Source organism: Rhopalosiphum maidis, chromosome 4 (genome assembly GCF_003676215.2).
Source record: "Rhopalosiphum maidis isolate BTI-1 chromosome 4, ASM367621v3, whole genome shotgun sequence".
In the NCBI taxonomy this organism is placed as follows: domain Eukaryota; kingdom Metazoa; phylum Arthropoda; class Insecta; order Hemiptera; family Aphididae; genus Rhopalosiphum; species Rhopalosiphum maidis.
Genome location: NC_040880.1, coordinates 5,369,830 through 5,390,011, shown reverse-complemented (window position 1 = coordinate 5,390,011; position 20,182 = coordinate 5,369,830). Strand labels below are relative to the sequence as shown.

General features: G+C 28.2%; 1 protein-coding gene across 16 annotated transcripts in view; it reads right to left on the bottom strand.

Annotated features, from left to right (window-relative positions):
* Positions 1-8,402: 8,402 nt before the first annotated feature.
* Positions 8,403-20,182, bottom strand: part of LOC113560339 (CUGBP Elav-like family member 1) — a 169,301-nt gene continuing 157,521 nt past the window's right edge. For 5 of the 16 annotated variants that reach the window (XM_026966146.1, XM_026966148.1, XM_026966147.1 and 2 more), the window contains 7 exons: positions 19,761-19,832; positions 18,434-18,463; positions 16,926-16,964; positions 16,746-16,766; positions 16,186-16,356; positions 12,774-12,947; positions 8,403-9,646 (listed from right to left, as the gene is read on the bottom strand). In XM_026966146.1, the coding sequence (XP_026821947.1) occupies positions 9,519-9,646; positions 12,774-12,947; positions 16,186-16,356; positions 16,746-16,766; positions 16,926-16,964; positions 18,434-18,463; positions 19,761-19,832 (635 nt within the window). In that variant the 3' untranslated portion in view covers positions 8,403-9,518. The remainder of the gene's footprint in view (positions 9,647-12,773; positions 12,948-16,185; positions 16,357-16,745; positions 16,767-16,925; positions 16,965-18,433; positions 18,464-19,760; positions 19,833-20,182) is intronic. The other 11 variants (XM_026966149.1, XM_026966157.1, XM_026966155.1 and 8 more) reach the window with 9 other exon arrangements.

The following is a 20,182-nucleotide window of genomic DNA, read 5'->3' as shown; positions in this document are numbered from 1 at the left end:
CGTACTATTACTGTTTATTTACATTTTTCAGTATGTATTTAAAATATTTAGAAAAAATAACGACAATGATTATAATCATAACAATTTTCCTTGTTTAATAATAAAATTCCTCGTGTACCTGCTATGTTGAAGTATCTAGAGTGTTATCGTGATGTGCGATAAGCGTCGGACATTTTGTGTTTAAATCATAATTATTATTAATATATGAGGTCGACTAAAAAAAAACCTCTACCTAATCTATCGGTTTAAGACACACACTCTGACCGCTATAGTGTAGCACTTTGTTCAGAATATTATTTTGTTGTTATTTTTATACCTACGTACCTGCTTTTTTACCACAAGTAATATAATTTATAAACGTTGTCGGCGCAGTGTATAGGCAATTTCGGTACATCAGAAGGTTGCATTCGAACGGCTTCCGAGTGGAGTGCCACTAATAATATTTAATATGGTTTATGATTTTTTGGAATAGGATTATAACAGGAGGCATTTACATTAGAAACTAAAGCTAAGCATTAACTAACTAAATACGTAGAAAAAATTCCTCGATGTCACTAACTAAAACATTATTGTCATCAATATGAATAGTTGCGATACAAATTATGACAAAACAGCGATATCGGAAAATATTTGTTTATAACATTAAAAATTACATAAAAAAAAAAAAAAAATGTATAATGCATAATTCGTTGTCATCGCCAACTACGCAATTGACCCGACAATGCACAGCGTCGTTACTCGAAAGTACAGCGGAAACCGTTTATAATGACGCTCAAGAGACCAAATAATAAATTAATAACCGGTTACCGGTTGTCATTATAACTAAAATGACGAAAAAAAATTGTAACTTCAATACATATTATTATTATTATTATTATTTATGCAATGTGTAACATAGAAAAAAAAGTAAAGATAAAAACATTTAATTATGTACATATTTAAATTGATTAATTCAATTATTATATAAATAAAATCTGTTATTTTAGATTGAACTATGTTTGTATAAAAATCACGCTCTATTTTTTTTTCTAGTTCTTCAAAATGTATCTTTGGACTTACTTTATTCAGCGCCATATAATTTGCTAACATTTTTGCTGTATAGTACCTTGGATAAGGTTTAGTCATTATAGATAACATATTTTTTTCAATATAACCGTAATAACATCCGTATAGTCATTATATTATAATATAGACGTCATAATAATCGATACAAATTAGTACATACACAGCATAGAAGTTTTGCCGGGACCTTTAATCTAAGGTCATTATACACAATATGTCACTACAACCGGTGTCATTATAAACGGTTTCTACTGTATTGTTATTTTTATGCTTTTAATAATCAATTGAATTATTCGTCGTCCTACTCGCCCACCGACAATGTTCATTAGAATTATGATTAATTGGTTTTCAAATTTCAAACGATAATTTTTGAAAAAATGTACGGACGGAAACGAAAATTATTTATTTTTCGTCAAAACGGCGCATAATCCCTGTAGAATATCATCATGTTACGGTTTTTTTTTTTTTTTTGAAATAAGGCACCTACACAATTATTTAGATAATAGATATAGGTCGTTTATGTGTAGCCGCGTGTAGGTATAGTTAGTAGTGCAGTTATAGTACATGATAGATACTGTGTCTATGTGTATTAATTTATTCCATACACTGAATTACCGATAACAATGTTTGGTCTTAACAAACAAGTTATAAACTGTAATGTACATACTACATATCTACCTTTCATATTATTACATAATACCAAATATGTATACCACCGAGGGTAACAGAGCGTGAATACTGAATTTTATATTTTATGGTAACGTCATATATTTTATATGTATTGCATAATTTTTTATCATTATTCATGATAATAATTGTACATTTTTTAATTATATTATAATTTTTTTTTTTTTGGGATATACTTATAAGGGATCAGAATATGCGATCATTATTTGTGTTGAATAATTAACGTTAAATCGGTGAAAAATTGTTAAAAAATACGATATTCCTCGCACCCATCCCACTATCCCACGGAATAGTTTACAGAACAGTACATGAAAGTTTAAATTAAGTAGTAAAGTATAAACACGAATACTTATATTATATTATCTCTGTCTTTCCAGTCAATAATGTCACTGCACGTTTATGCCCTACGCGCACCTCCGTCATCTGCCCTTGTTATACATATATCGTCTCGAATCTCGCGAAATGCCGATCACGCTTTTTTCCGGTAGATTATCTGTACACAATAAAGTCATAGGCGGATCTAAAATAGATTTCCCCTATTAAGATTTTCCACGAATTGCGGCACCGATCGGATATCCGATATTACAGTAGGTAAATGGGACCATCGGGTAATAGAATATCATAATAATATCATTCTATAATATAAATATAATTGGAATTAATGATGTGCGATTTTTGCATAGCCTTTCGTATTGCGATAACCCGCAAGATTAGATTACCAGTCACAAGGCCTAATGTGGTGTGTCGGGATTCGTAAAAATGCGCCCACTCGATGTAATATTTAACTCCGAGTTTCGTGAAATTACAATAAATAAGCTCATCGGACAAGATTAACAAAGCAACGATAATTTATCATAACTTATTGTCTGAAATGGATAACAATTAAAAATACGAGTATATTTTATAGTCGATGATATAATATAATTAAAACGATGGTTAATAATATAATATTATATTTTCTTTAAAGGCTAAGTATGACGTGATTATCGATATTTTTTTTCCTGCTCGTGTCTACCTATTGTGATGACAATATTCTTTACGTTAAACGATGATTTCACGTTGTTACTAATTTTAATATGTAAAAAACTTAATAACTCGCTTTGAAATAAAAAATAACATCAAAATAAGCCTTTTAAGTGTTCTTGGTCTTGTATAAAAGTCTTACTCGTACTCGAGTTATCTTTTAATTCATAAATTCGATCTGATATTTAAGCTTAAGCTGTTTATAAGATTGTTAGTTCTGTTGTCGAGAGCGGTTCTGATAGTGATGATCTAGATTCTAGATATTAAGTACGTTGTATTGAAGATAGATTTAATTGATTTAAGACATTTTCGGTAAGATAAAATAAAAGTATAAAATTTTATACTTAGTGCATAGTCGTGTTGTGTGAAAAGGTGCATGGGCACTACGAGCATGGTACATTTGAAAATATGCTTACTACAGATTCCTTTAAATAAATGGTGTCCTCGTTTTCCTTTTCTTAAACTAAAGGTATTACAATTTGGTCGAAGCCCTCGTTATTGTTTTCGTATGTGAATGCTATTTTTTTATTAGCAGCAGGTAGATCATCATTTTCAATGTGCGAGAGACTACAACTAATTGCATTTGACAGGTTGTGTCCCGAGTTCGCAAAGTCAATTACTATTTATATTTCGATGTTTTTATAGAAACATTTTTTTTTATTTAGAAATATTTAAAATAATGATAAGTATTTTTTATATTCTTTTTTTTTTATAATGATAAATTAGTAGAAAATATAAGCACAGTCCTATTTTCTATCCTATATTTATTAGTCGAATTACAAAATTTAAATATACACGGTAAACTATTTTCATATGCTCATGACACGGACCAAATCATATCTGAAACTAGCTGGGAAAAGGCTTACTAATATGCTTGGTCTGATATGTGTATTATCAACGAATTATTTTATAAACACAATTTAAGGCTAAACTTTGACAAGACCAAATTCATAACCTTTTCACAGAAAAAAATAACTCAACAATTAAATTACGAAATTAAAATACACAAGCCAAGTTGCAAAACTAAACAATATAAATATAAATATAAATTATTTGTGTGAAATAATCAAAAAAACAGACAATATTAAATATCTCTAGGTGTTACATTCGACCAATAATGGTACACTCGTATACAAAATTTAATAATTAAATTGCAAAATGTTAATTTATTTTTTATCAATGCTAAAAAAGTACTAAATAAATCATTAGTGCGTATGGTTTATTTTGTAATGACCCAATTTATCAATAGTGGCACACGACAAACTTAAAATTGTTCAAAAAAACATTATAAAAATAATTCTAAATAAACCATTAACCTTTTCTTCCAAAGAGCTCTTTAAAGAAATGAACGTTTTTAACACCGAACAATTATTTTACCGAAATGACTAATATTTTACATATTAACTTAATCTAATAGATTTTAAACAAGTCACGCATACACACGCCGAAATAACAATTTAATTATACTCATATTCAAAACATTAAAATCCAGTAGATACTTTGCTAAAGTAGGTCTAGAACTTCTAAATTACATTCCACTCGACATCTTATTAAACTGTAAATCATATACAAAATACAAACATCTTATCAAAATATGGTTTATAAATTCGCAAGACAAAATCTGACTTTTATATGTTCCTTATATACAAAGGGTGGTCTTTTATCGTTAAACATTCATTGTTTCGTCAAGTATTGACTTTTTTTCAAAATATTTTACACCCAAAACTCACTTAAAAATTTAAATACCGTAAAAAGCCGACAAGAGAACACCGATAATTTTCTCACCTTTACATTTGATGAGAGATCATTTCACTCTAATATTTAAGAAAATCACACAAAATTGGTCCTACGGAACGAAAATTTGTCATGTTATACGTTTGTAAAACGAAGACAACACATGCGGGTATGACCTCCTCTTAATAAGACAGCAAAAAAAGTATAAATTTCTATTTGAATTTCTAAAACCGTACAACTGTTTAAAAACAATACGGTCTAAATGTTTGAATCTTCTAATGTATACGTACTCTCGGAATCGACAAGGAACGAGTTTTCTGTCTATATGGGGTAGGTATACACAATAAACGAATGATGACCGATTACACCCGCAGGACGCAACCTTCAGTGTTGACACCTGTCGCTGTGGATCAAAACTCGTCAAAAAATAAAGCACAACTCGACATTTCAAAAGACGACAGAAAGTCGTTTTAATAAGAGCAAAAGTTGAGCATATATTTTTAACCGACGTATTCCTTATAAGTAAAGATTCAGCATACATACGCAATGAATGTCTAGTTGCCTTAACCAATAACGCCAATAACCGTTAAGACGTATTGATATCATTTAAGAATGCCCAACGTTTCAAAACGTATACGAAATACGTTATCGACACCAGATAACCCAAAAGTACTCATTGAAGAGACCATACGGAACACAAATCTTTGTTTTTCTAACCAAACTGTATGTTGTAAATAACTGATGAAAATGTTTATTAACCTGAATGCAAAGACCGCGATATTTTAAATTTTTATGTAATGCGTACAAGTATAACGATAACGTGGAAGCTTAATACTAATAATAATGAGAAAAAAAACGTCGAATTGAACAATTAAGTACCTAACACATACTGATGCTAATATTGAATTAAGTGCAACACAACATTATATTTAATAGATCAATATCACATTACTTACCTGATGTCGAAACGTCGAAGGAGACAACGAGACACCGTCTAATCCACTTAGAATACGGATAAATACTTTGGTGTTTTTATATATATTTGTATAATCTGTATACATATCAATATGTTAAATATTTTATATTTATTCAATAAACGTCCAAATACAAATGGCCATAGCTTAAAAATAAATATGATAGGACGACGACGAATTCGTCTCATTCTGTCAGGTCCGATATGTGTAGCAAGGGAAATTTGTAAGCGGTGCGGTGAGCCATCGTTGCGCTTTAATACATGTCCCGCAGTCATTCATATTTTTGTTTTGTTTTATGTTAAAGTACCTAATCGTTGATTTTTTTTTTTATCGAGTTATCGACTGCTGCGAACTCGATAACGCGGTTCGTTCGTTTCCGGTTGAAATTGTCTAAGTACGAGTATTGATGGTGTATTATCATTATTATCATTGAGTCTGGTTTATATTTGATGACGTATCACATCTATATGGATTACGTAGCCACTCTCTTATAACCGTAAAAAATTCGCACGAAAACGCGTTACAGTTACGTGAAATGGTCTTGTCGAATAAATCACCGTGGCAACTAAAAAATAGTTTAAAAAGACCATTGTAAAAAAAAAAAAAATATTAAATATATATGAATAATGCTTTTTTCATAAAATATATTACGTTTCGCCCGAAAAGCGTTGATGATTACACAAAAAAAAAGGTGTCTACGTCTTCCCGACTCCAGAACTTGTATCGCCCAACATACAACATTATGTATATTCGACATTATAATACTCTTTTGCGATATATTTTATAGTGCAAGACTTGTTCACTACATTTGTTATCCAAGTTGATTTTTCTTTAAAACAGCGGTTTGCAACATAATTTTTAACTCGAAAAATATATTATACACAATAAAACCCAGGCCAATTTTTCCGCAGTCACTAATCAATCAAATCGTTTTATTTTTGAAACGACCCAATTAACCTCATAGCTAATCTCAATTATAAACATATAAATGATTTTAAAAATCCAATGACAAACACCATAATCGATACTTTGGAAACGAATAGCCAAGTTTATATTTAACGGAGCAGCTCAAGTTCTCAACTGCGAATAAAAATAATATAAATACATAATACATATCATCCTTTATATAATATATTGCTATTGTATTATAAATAATATGAAACCATTAATCTTCAGTTGTCTTTTAATTTTGTTTTAAATCGTGTTGGCTGAAGCAGGTCGAAAAAAACATGTAAAACAACCAATAAGCCAGACTAAACTGTGAGACTTAGGGTTGGATAGATTTTTTTTTTGAAAACAAATTTGAATTCGTATTCTAGTCTTCAAGGTTTCGATCGAAGCGATTTTTGGTATTTGAAAACTTGAACATATACTCAAATCTTAAATTAAAGGAAATGTATATTGACTAGGTGTATCATTATTATTATTCAACTGCAATTATAATATTAATTTTTTCTAATGTTGTCATTTGATGACCAGTTACAGTTAAGTGAGATTTGAAATTTTTAATATTCAAGTATTACTGCTACAACTGAAACATAAAAAAGACTAGCGTCGTGGAAATAAAACATTTTTTTTTTTTGTAGTTTATTAAATTATTTTTGATAAAAAATATACTTATTAATAATTATTTTAATATTTTTATTTATACAAATTAATTTTTAATTTATATTTTTATGATGCAGCTACGACACGACTTTAATTATGAATGAATATTTATAAGTAGTTATATGGAAAAATAATAACATACCTTTTTCGACGAATTCTCGTAAGGTATAGTTTATTTTGATTATTATCGTAAATCTGGAAATTCAAATTTCATCGCGAAAAATGCGATAATGGATTACACACACTTATGTTCATTTACTTCTCACACATTGACATGGCCAAAATGTACATGTAATATGAAATACCTAAACACTAATCCTTAAAACACGGTATGCTTCAGCCCCCCCCCCACCATTAATACACAAAAGATTTTATAACCAGTCTTGTTAAAATTTTGTAAGCGAGTTTCTACAGACTTATTTTTTGCATTTCCTATAGCTATCATTCGTATAATTTTTTGTATTATTTGAAGTAAAATTAATTTTATATTTTTACCTCAATAGAGATCACATAACGATCCGAACCACATATTGATAGGCGCACTAGATATAGAACAATAGCCACACATTGTTTTATATATATGCATAAAAGTAATGCAGAAGACAAACATATTACTAGCAAACATGAACACAAGACTTAATTGTACGGCATTATTACATGCAAATGTATTTGTATTAAGTATTCATATATATATATAACTTCATAAAAATGAACGGAAAAAATATGTTGAAACACAAAAAACTTTTCTTTCACAAACAATAAGTGAACATCAATAAACATAATATTACAACGTGTTTTATCTAAATATACATAATAAGAGTCTTCAAAAATTGGAGGGGGAATTATTGAAACAAAATTTAAAAAAAAAACCATTTCACTTGGGCTAGATATCTTAACCTAATATTACATAACATAATAATATGGCCTAACGCAAAAAAAAAAATAAACAAAAAAACATGTTAAAAATCGCTTTAGCACCAAAACACTATTTTAAAAAATATTCAAAAGTTTTGACTAAGTTACTATAGCTCACGAGTAGCAGTGCTATAATAATATATATTGTATATAAATAAATATATAATATAATTAAGTTTCGATGCTTTTAATTAATGGAAAAAAAAAACATTTTAATAATAATAAAACAAAACAAAATTAGGCTATTCTTATCACAATAATGCCTGTTAACGATCGTGATGATTGATATCATATAAACATTTATTCAACAATATTATTACTTTATATAATATAAATGCAAACGGGACACAAGACAAAAAAAGACAAATTTTCACAATCATGAACACGTGATTTTTTTAGTTTTTTTTTTTTTAAGCACAAAGAACATAATAATATCACCTAAACAAAAATGTAAGTCTTTGTAGTTATTGAAAATGGCATCAATTGGAAAAAGTCTATAAAATTATTAACACATGCAAAAACAATAAATTAAAATTAATACTGAACAAAATTTAATTTTATAAGTCGTTGCAATTAAAAAGAAAAAACAAAACAAACATTATTATTAGGTAGTTATTACATATGACTATATGAGTATACTATATATGTTGACCACTTATTTTTATAAAACTGTACGCTAAACATGTTTTTTTTGTATTTTTATTTTTTTATTTAACTACAGGAACCATTACGGGGCGTAATTCAATGTTTTTTAGTACATTATTTTTATTTATTAAATAAATTACATTTCTTTATGGGTATACTCTCTTAATACCCTGATTGCCGAACAAATAATTTCAAGGGTATACACGATTAGTTCGAAAATTATAAAGAAAAACATTACACATTAATAATAAGAGCAGTCTAGAGAATGTCATTAAACGATCAAAAATTAATTAATTTAAGACTACTGTTTAGTGTAAAGTGTAAAACCATACATACATACATAGAGACGAGTCGAGACGACGTCCCAGAAAATAATAACGAAAATTGGTCCTTTTGTAAAGAAATAAAAACCTCATTAGAGTAAAACAAAAAAATAAATAATGAAGAAAAACATCAAAACGAAACAAAATTAATAATCTGACATTTTCCTCGTACTCACATATATAATATATATAATAAATTAGTTCAAATGAGAATGTCAGTATGTTATTAAGTTTTGTTTCAATTTTTCGTAATTTAGTGATTCTTCATAAATTCCTTTCTTGGATTGTTTTTCATCAAACAAAACTGCGTTAAAAATATTCCTACTACTCTGTGTCATGTAAATATACAAATTTATATATTATATATAAAAAAAAAAACAAAACAAAAAACGAAACAAAAGTAAAAGAAACCAAGTATTATTATGTACACACATAACAATTATTATATTTCATGTCTTCTTAAATAAAAACAAATACGGCGTACGACCGCTCCTGCGGGGAACGAGGCACGATCGGTCGGTCGGTTGTTAGTCGGTCGATGGCGCGGTTAGTACGGCCTGGACGCCTCTTTGGGTCTCTTCAGCTGCACTTTCAGCCTCTTGTTGCCCACCTGGTACGAGTTCATCGTCTGTATGGCAGCCTGAGCGCTGTACGCATTGTCGTACGACACGAACCCTACACATAAAGACGGAGACAACAAAAAAAAAGGTGAGTATTTTATAATGATACATATAATGATTAAGTTTTCACTTATATACTAAAATACGTATTAATCATAGACTATTATAAAGATTATCTATATCGCGAGTAGTAAATATCTATATGAGTCGTGAACTGGGAAACGATATCGTTGAATGTTAGAATATCGACGACGAAAAGAAAACAAGGATGAAAAAAAAAACATCGATTAGATGCGTACATTTATTGGATTTCACAATGCCTATAAGGATTAACAGTACCATAAAATTAATTTAAACCCTATTTTGTAATTAAGCTTGACAAAATTAATCATAGAGTACATTCACTAACTAGTTATTGTCATACTCAAATTGTGTATCATTTTAAATTTAATAATAATAAACATCTTAATCCTTAAGTATTGATAAAAATCAATGAGTTTTTATTTATCAAAGTGTATCGATTTTAAATTATAAATGTCATCTTTAAAATCACAAATTGTCGGTTATTATGAAATATTTCTGCTCAACACCGAGTAACGTAACGACCAGTAAAGTCAAACTTGGATAACTCGAAATTTAAATTATCGGTGAATAAAAAATGTTTTTATGAGATAGGTATATACTAGAAAAAATATTAATACGTATAAAGTATCATGTATTCACTTTATTAAAACATATTTTATACTTGAATAGTTTAAAAAATATCTTGTTATTTTTATTAATATACATTTTTGTTTATAACATCACATTCTTAACTATTTCAATATACCCATATAGTAATAATTGTAAACTTGAACATAACACGTACACTTTAAAAAAAAATTAAATAAAACAAAAATCAAAATTAAAAAAAAAAAAAATGGTTATTGTTTAAAAATTTTGTATATTATTCCAAAAATAAATCATTTTGGACTACGCTCTTTGTAGCATTAAAATAAAAAAATCATTGAATCAAACAAAATTCATATTTTTTACAGATTATTTAAAAGGGAAGTCTGACAAAAAAATCGAGTTATAATATTCGATGACAATTTTCGAGCTAACCACATTCGACTGTACACGGTTCACAGTAGTAAACACAAATAGATACAATAGTATATTATTATGCACGCTCGCCGTTGTTTTAGGCGAACCCAGTGCGACACAACCAACACGTCTCGAACAGAGGTCTCCGCCGTGAATTATTATCGCATCTACGTGATAAAAACCACCCCCGCGGGACAATACTACGTTCGAAAAAAAAAATATTACATTGTTCGTTGGAATATTTGATAAATATATATATACACTTTTTTTTTCACTTTTACCCAACAGTTGCGGTTGAAAAGAGGCTCGAATGTTGCGACGAAAATCAATACGAAATTCATTATTTGCATCGGAGTCAGTAGACCACCCGCGATGATGCCGCAGTCACCGGTCGGGATTATCAGAGTGTAAAATATCAATGAATGATTGAATATCAACATTCGAAAAATTACTGGTATGGTACGCTAAACACCCCCACGGGCCACGCACAGCTCAAATATTGAAATGACTAAATGAAAATATTAAATTCGTATTTTATTGGCAATAAATATTATTTATGCGGACAACTGCGTTATTAATTATTATTATTATAAATAGCCAACGAAAACAAAATACTCTTTGGACCATTTTAAAGAAAATAATGAGGCATTATAAACGTATGTTTTTAAGTCTTTTGATACAAAAACTTTTTTTTTTTTGTCAAATGTCGGTAAATAACAAATTTTAAATTAAATTTATTAAAAACAAAAAATAAAAACAACAAACTTACGCCTTCAGTAGGCAAACATAATAATTAAACGTTGAATTTCTATTTATAACGGGAAAATGTTGATCGTCAATTTTCATTGTAGATAAAGTTTTTTTGGCATAGTAGGTAATAATAAGTACACTCTTATTTGCCATTCCCATAGCGCGATAACAAGATTATTAATCACAATTAATTGTATAATATACATTCGCTATGACGAGAAGTGCCAAATTACTGAGCATTGTCTCACAAATGTATATATTTGTAAAACAAGGCGCACAATAATGGTATATTATCATTAATTAAAATGCAATTTATTGCCAATTCGATTCAGTTATTATTAATATTATTATTTATTGTTGTTACCGTATTGGTGACCATACCGCTAAAAGCACTAAGTAACTATATTCTGGAATGTTGTATTCCACAGGTCCATGAGAAGCATGCATTGATATATGTATTAATTTAAGAGGACGCAACCACTCGTGTATTTGTCTTCTTTGATTTGCTCAGGTGCAAGTAGTAGTTTTGTACTCCCGCAAACCCACGGACACGAGTCACAAGAAAATTTTTCTTTCGATTTTCAAAGTAGTTAAATCGTTTGTTTTTATCCCGAAAAAATGTACAATTGAAACACGCTATAAACAAATCCATGCAGTTTTTATTAATTTATGGTGGTCCATGAGTTTGCGAGAAAAAATATTAAGTTTCATTCACAGTTGTTGCGTCTTCTATCAATTGAATATTGTTTGTCAAAATATACCTACTGACAATAGTATAAGTATACTGTTGCTAGTCATTTTAAGGCATGTCTAATAGCATAGTATACAGCATAATACTGTTATTATTACTTATTATGATTAGATAAAACTGCACTACAGGCAAAAGCAGGACAATACATTACAACATGACAATATATGGTAAATATTTTTACTAGAGCAATATAAGTGCACTGTAGTTAACAGGAAACTAGTTTGCCCTCCCGCTCCACCTCGCCAACCCAAAATGTTACAATTAAACAGCCTGAAGAATATAAATAAGAACCATATATATTGGCCAATTACTAGTTAAAAATGTTTCCCGTTAAAGCTATCGGTAACCAATCTCGTGCACACACGAAAGTATTGAAAAAAAATCATTAATTATTTCGATAACCGTAATTCATGTTATAATTTCTGTCACGAACATGAAATTATATAGTATCATTATAGAATAAAAAACTGCGTACCTGTGTTTTCAATTACTTAAAATAGAAAAAAATGAAAAAGAAGAATGTTGATAAATAACAATTAACGCGTAATTTTTCACAGTTTTCTGCGCGTAAATGTGCACCTGCGCTGCAACTTACCGAAACACTTGGACAGTTTGGTCTCTTTATCAATGTAAACTTTTGCCGATATAACGTTACCAAATGGTAAAAACATGGTCACGAGATCAGAATCAGCGAAATCCTGGGGGAGATGGTATATAAACAGATTGGCACCTTCCGGACCTTCAAGCTGCTTGCTGGACACTTTTGTCGCTAAACAAAATAATTACGCAACAACATAGTACATAACAAACGATACAATAACAAACACAACAGTATTAAAATAGCATAATAAAATGTTTATTTAAAAATAATAATGCAAGGGAGGCAATCAACCCGTCTAAATATGATCGTGATAAAATAAATTTAAAAAAAAGCGCATTATCAATTTTAAAATGAAGCCGGTTTAAGTCAAGACGATCACAAAAGTTCGTTAAAATATAATTAATTAATAAATAAATAAATAAAGCAAAGCGAAAATTTAGCAGCCAACTATTTAATATGTATGAAAGTTTGCGTGGGCGGCGTAGTAGACGTGACGTTTATAATTTACTAGTGACAACAATTGAGTGACTGACAAAGTGACAACCAATGTCACAATATACCTATACATTTTAAAAACATGCATAATGAATGTACAAGATGAATCCAAAAGCTAGTAAAACAAAACTTATGAATTTATACTATACATTTTAAATATAGGTACCTACATTAAAACTTCGAAAATGATTTTCGCGAGATTTTCTGGTTTACGGTATGTATTGAATTATTTTACTTTCTAAGTGAATACTTATTACTACCCATTATACTATATGAAGTTTTGTTTTGTAAACGTGACACGCTGAGAAAGCACACGCCTTTTTAGTTTAAATATTATTTTATTTTTCGTTAAAATTATTATGACTATTACTACAGTCTTAATGAGTGTAATTATTGCGGAACCAATTTAAATAAATCGGTAGAGATAAAAAAAAAGTGTTCAAGGCGTCTAAATGTTTTGTTTAAAAATTATATTCTTGTCAAACGTCTAAACGAAATACGACGTTAAGACTGACAATAACTGCCATCACGAATACGATACCAATTGCTCGGCACAGCCAGCCAATGTAACTGATGTCTGATTTGAATTGAAAGTTTTTACGAACCTATAGTTTAACTCAGTTAAAAGATAAACACGATTGGACATAATTCAATTGTTTTAATAAAATAGTATTTTAACTATATTTTAACCATGTTGTTAAAACTATGTAAAATTCAGGAACATATTATTCTATCTTTGCTAATAATATGCGAGACAGAAGAAACTGATTTTAGAGAAGCGTTATATTATTCTACGTATCTTCTTAATGTCTAATGGTAAATTTTATAATTATTTATAAACTTTTTTTTTTTTGTTTGTCTTATATTATTGTTTTGCTAAAATTATTTTCAAAACAAAAATATATATATATATATATAAAATTTAAAAATTTATTAGTCCACCCGTAAAATAATTATTTGTTTATCGTGTATGTAAAATTAATGGATATAATATTATATAATATATATTTTTTAATATTTTAGTATATTTTAGTGTTTAGTAACAAAATTCGTATCTAAATATATATAATTATGGTCAGTTAAAATGAACTTCAAAATTATAAATTATAATTTGTCAAATAAAAATTACCAATATAAATATATTATTGATTTTAAATATTTCGAATACACACGATATTAAATTATTCTAAACCGTAAACACGAACATAATATTATTGTGATAGTTATCATTTATCACTCGCAACATCGTATAATTTGTAATGTAATATAATCCAGATAATTGTAGAACATTAAAATATTTAATATTTCGTGAATATAACAAAAAAGGTTATAGTAAAATGCTTTCGGGAAACAATATTTTTAAATCAAACGTGTCTTTAATAAAAATATATTTTTATCACCATTTTTAATTGTTAACATAGTTTTATTGTAACATCAAATCAAAACGAATTTAAGAAATAAACATATTTGATTGGGATTCCATCTGTTGAAAATTAATACGGTATAGTTAGAAAATTTAGTTTATGAAAATACTTGGGGATGTATTAATCAGGGTAAGTACTTTAACCGTGAACCCAATAGTTAATAATTTATTATTCCTTAGTTAAATCTTGCGCTGTATAGTGTCATAATTCAAAATGTTCCAAAGAATACTAAATAAATTTTATGTTTCTAAGAGCATTATGAACAATATATATGTTTAATATTAAATGTTAATAAAAGTTTTATTATGGACATTGTACAGTAGAATCTTTTAAATTGTTTAACATTTATGCCTGTATAAAATATATATTAAATAGGTAATATTTGTAATCTTTATTGGAAATATCGATAATTTGGTATAACGGGCGCGTATCTGAAAGGTTTTACTTCAGGGGGGATGATAAAAAATAATGACTACACCACGAGGCACAACAAGCCAAGCGTAGATAACACATTTTACGTAGTCGGAAAACATAAATGCGTACTTGAATATCAATTTTTGAGCAGTTGAATTTATTCCATGATTGTGTCGTAATCACGTAACTATAATATTTTGTAATTCAGTATATACGATCAATAAAACTATGTGTAAAACACCTCAGCAAGCGTACAAAAATATAAAGAAAACATTGATTGTCGTGGAACAATATGAAACAAAAATATATTATAAGAATGATTTAGTTTAAAAATTAATACCGTAATATATACTAAATAAATTGTTATTGTTAAACGTTTTTTGGAAGACCAGAAACAGAACAATATCATACATTATATATACCACATGCAGGCTTGTAAACAAATATTATCATTCATGTTATATATTTTATCTATCATAACAATTTAATATATTTCAAGTTTCTTAAAAGTAAAATATAGGAAGTTCTTTAACGAAAGAATGTACCTCAAACGAATAAATGTCCGTTTTTGTGTTATTGAACATTGGGAATTGATTTTTCTACGTTGTGTTCACCGCTTCATTGATATCGCATTGTTCTGTTGTCTACTGTACGAACAATGGGCAACGCCGCGATACTCAAGAAAGTCAATAATTTATTAATAATAAAAAAAAAAAGTTTATAATAACTCGTTCAAAACATCAGATAATAAAATAATTGTTCGCTTTTTGAGAATAAGAAATCCTGCATCATGAAATTCGACGTTTAGAACGTGGCTGGCGAAATATAAACGCATTACTTCTAGTTGTCACGTTTACAAAAAAAAAAAATGCTTCCCCAACACGATACCCTATTGTTGTGTTATTTGATTTCTTTTTCAGACGAAATACGGTGGATGGTTTATATTTTATTACTTCCCCAAAGTTTTTCGAATTATCGTTCAACAAAATGGGGTTTTTTAAACGACGGCGGGGGCACGGTACATTTTTGTTTTTTATTTTTTAAGGTTGTTCTATTATTTTATAAGTACTCACGGCTGTTGTTGTTGTTATTATTGTTGTTTAAAAAGTACAGCGGCGAACTGGCTGGTGGTGATTGCGGCATGGCGAACTGGTTAGAGTTTAGGTCGGCTAACGTGAGGCCAAGTGCGTTCAGCGATGAACCGTATGTTCCACCGTTCGTGCTGTTGGTACCTGCCAAAAGACCTAGAAATAATAAACAAAACAAAATTGAAATAATAATAACACAAGTGATTTACGTTTCTTGTTGTACGTTAATAAGAATTCACTCTAAAAGAAATTATTATATTTGTATTGTTTGCGATGAAGTTGTACATAACACGTGTGGGGGAATGGACACGCGGAGACAACAGCATTATCGTACACTTTATTTTAAAGCCAGACATACACAAGACACGTTACACATATTATATTATTATCTCACTCGCAAGTATAATACATTATCGCATATATTATAAACATTATACATATCATTTTTTTCATAGAGGAAAAGGAAAAACAAAACAAAAACAAAAATAATTTGGTTATAAATACGATCACGCGTACACACACACACATATACCAAAACCACTTACCGGAATTTTTCCCAAATAAAACTAGAAAAGAAAAGTATGGAGTCAAATAAAAAAAAAACAAACATACAACGAAACAATAAAAAAAAAACAAAAGGAAACGCAAGGAATATTAAAATTCAAATAATAATAATAATAACCGAACATGGGAAACAAAATACAAAAATAATAAATTTTACAAACCTGCAGCGGCCGCAGACGTTGGCGACAAACTTGACAGAGCTGAAACACAAAAACTTTGTTTTAAAAATGCATCTAGAAATTACACGTTATTATATAACAAAGCGTTAATATGCCATACTATATACTTATATAGGTAACGTGCTAAGTTCCAAACACATAACAAAAATATTAAATATTATATAAAATATACACTTCTTTGAATAATGTAATTGTAAGCGCGCTTTAAAATATTACATTCAAATATTCATCCCAGTTAAAATATTTCCCAAAAACAAAACAAAAACATTAAAAATCGTAAATGAATTTCAAGCATTTACTTAAAATATATTACAAATACAAACTATTAATAAAACAAATTACTAATATCATAACACAATACATCATAATATATTAATGAGGGTAATATTATTTGGTTCACGGGGTATAATATTTTAAATATGAAATTAAATACTTTTTATACATGACATTTCCTGAACTTTAAAATTAATGTGCAATACAAATGAATATTCAACAGACCTAAATTATTTTGATTGTACTACACACAATGTAGTACTATTTTACTTCCACTAAATTATGATCTCACCAGTATTAAGTAATAGTTTTAAATAAAAAAAAACATGCATTTTCTTGACTTATTAAAATGTATAAATCCAAGTGTAAGTCTACACTTGGACTAACTATACAAATTCATTATAGTGTTAGATGTATAAAAAAATATATCTTATTTATATTATTGTGATAAACTGGAATAGGCTAGACATTTATTGAAACCATTTGAAAAGTTTTCGTTAATTTCAAATAAACTTCTTGATGAATTATAAATAAACTTTAAATTAAAAAATATATATATTCATATTAAGCTAAATTAACTAATTTACACAAACTTAACACAACTTAAAAATTAGGTCATTAAATAACATTTACCTACTACAATTTAAAATATTAGACCATTGTCCTATTTTATGAGATTTTAAAATTTTGAATAAGTTTTAAAAATGATAAAATTATTTTTAATGTATTATTAATTTAAATTAATAGTAAAATATTATCTGCCACCATTAAGTACAAGTTATTATACATCATTTTTTTTAAACATTACACTATGATTTGAATTTCAAAATAAAAATTCTAAATATTTTGCCAAAACAATTAAATTAATAAAGTATTATTAAATGTATAATATAGATAGAAATATATAAATGTGGTCTAATTCAATAATTGGTTTTAAGTATTGACCAAAAAATAACGATTGGGAGGTCGTAAAAGTAGTATTTCTATGATAAAATCTAAAAAATAAAAATGATCGAATATTTAAGACAAAAAGTATTAATTATTGTTACACCAAATAAAAAAGAAAATTCATGCAATTGCATTACATTAAGCAAAATTAATCTAGAAATAATCAGGATATAAAACAAATACAGACACATAAAACAAAGTTGTCGAAGATAATTTCAATAATAAAAAATAGTAATGAATCGACATAAAATCCTGTAAATTAAACCAACCTGAACTACTTAGACTAGATGAACTGGACCCTAAAATAATAAACACGGTTTTATTTAATTATTGCTTTTGATATTTACTATTTTAAATTAATTGGCATGTATAACTTTCATAATAATATAATATACATAATTATAATTACACAGCTTTCTCGATCAGTTAAATTAACATTTTTAAAGTGCAAGTAATTTACATACATCATACATTATAAAAAACAATATTCATCACTGTATTATAATATTGCGCTGTAACAGGCAATACAAGTTAAGACGCAAAAAACGTGTGTATAAAAATTGTTTTAAAACTAAAACAGTGATGGTCGTAGATTCCTCAGCAACACTGTAGTAAAATATAAAAGGTGACGGCACATTGAAAAACATTTTTGATTATGTACGCATATTGTGTACCAGTTATTATTCCATTTTACTCTCTTAACTTTGTACTTGCACTAACTTGCAGACGACATTCAAAACTTTTGAGAAATGACTCCGATGCGAAATTGCATTTCTAATTAATTAAAATAGAGTATTATTTAGATTGACTGACATATAACATATACATCTATTGTAACTAATTATCGTCCATAGCAATGTAATACATATTATTTTATGCAATGACTGATTTAGTTAAAAATTAACAACAAACACGCGCGAATTATTTTTTTTTCTTGAATAACGTTTAGCCTAGTTGGCAAGTCCTACTGATACTCTTTTTTTGCTTATTACATTTAACTTCAACAATTGTTTGCCAATATCGTACCTAAAATAATGTTGCTAAATTATAGAATTGTTTTTATGTATTTTTTTTTCATATTTCATATTTTTATAGTTTTTACATGACATCATTTTGACTTGATATTTTTAAAAATAAAATCAAATAGTGTAATTCAACATGATTTTTTTTTTTTTAATATATATTTAATTATGCATCAGAATAATATTCTTTGACCGTTGTATTAAATTTGTATATATAATAAACAAAATGAATTTCAGAACTTCAGTTGGTTTTAATATTTTTATATTAATCAATGGTTAATTATAATAAGCAGAATTGAATTTGAAATGTTTTATCAACCACTTTTCTAATTCGAAATGAGTAGTATGAATAATCATCTTCGAAGTTCGTTCTATAACGCACACAATACGTAAACTCACTCAATGTTACGGATTACAATAAAAACCTAATATTAAAACCGGCAAATACGGTCAATCGGATTGTCTGTTTCGCTCTTTAACAAGTCATCCAACTAAAATGTACAAAGATCATGTGATCGAGAAAGCCCCCCCCCAAAAAAAAATGTATATGATCGTTATAACAAAGGTGTTTTACCTGTTGGCGAGACGGAATTTGCTCCCATCGCGGCCAATGTGACTAGATTCTGCATATTCACAGAGTTGACTACTAGAAAACAAAAAATAATTATAATATTAAAACAATAACAAACACTACAGCAATATAATACATTAGAACACGGAGAACGTAATTTTATGAGATTTTTACACACGATCAGCATGTCTTGTTATTTTCTACCGATCATGAATAATAATTATAATTAACGGAAACCATGAGGCAAAAATAGGGGGCCGTTATGGCGTTATGTCATATTTAAATAATAAATATAATTCGGCCGACGTCGACGACACAAAGTGACTGCCAATCGACCACGCGCTATACAAGGAAAATGACTTCCGGTTCAAGTATTATTATTATGATTATTATCGTTTGTATTGTAATTTTGCTGTTCATATAGA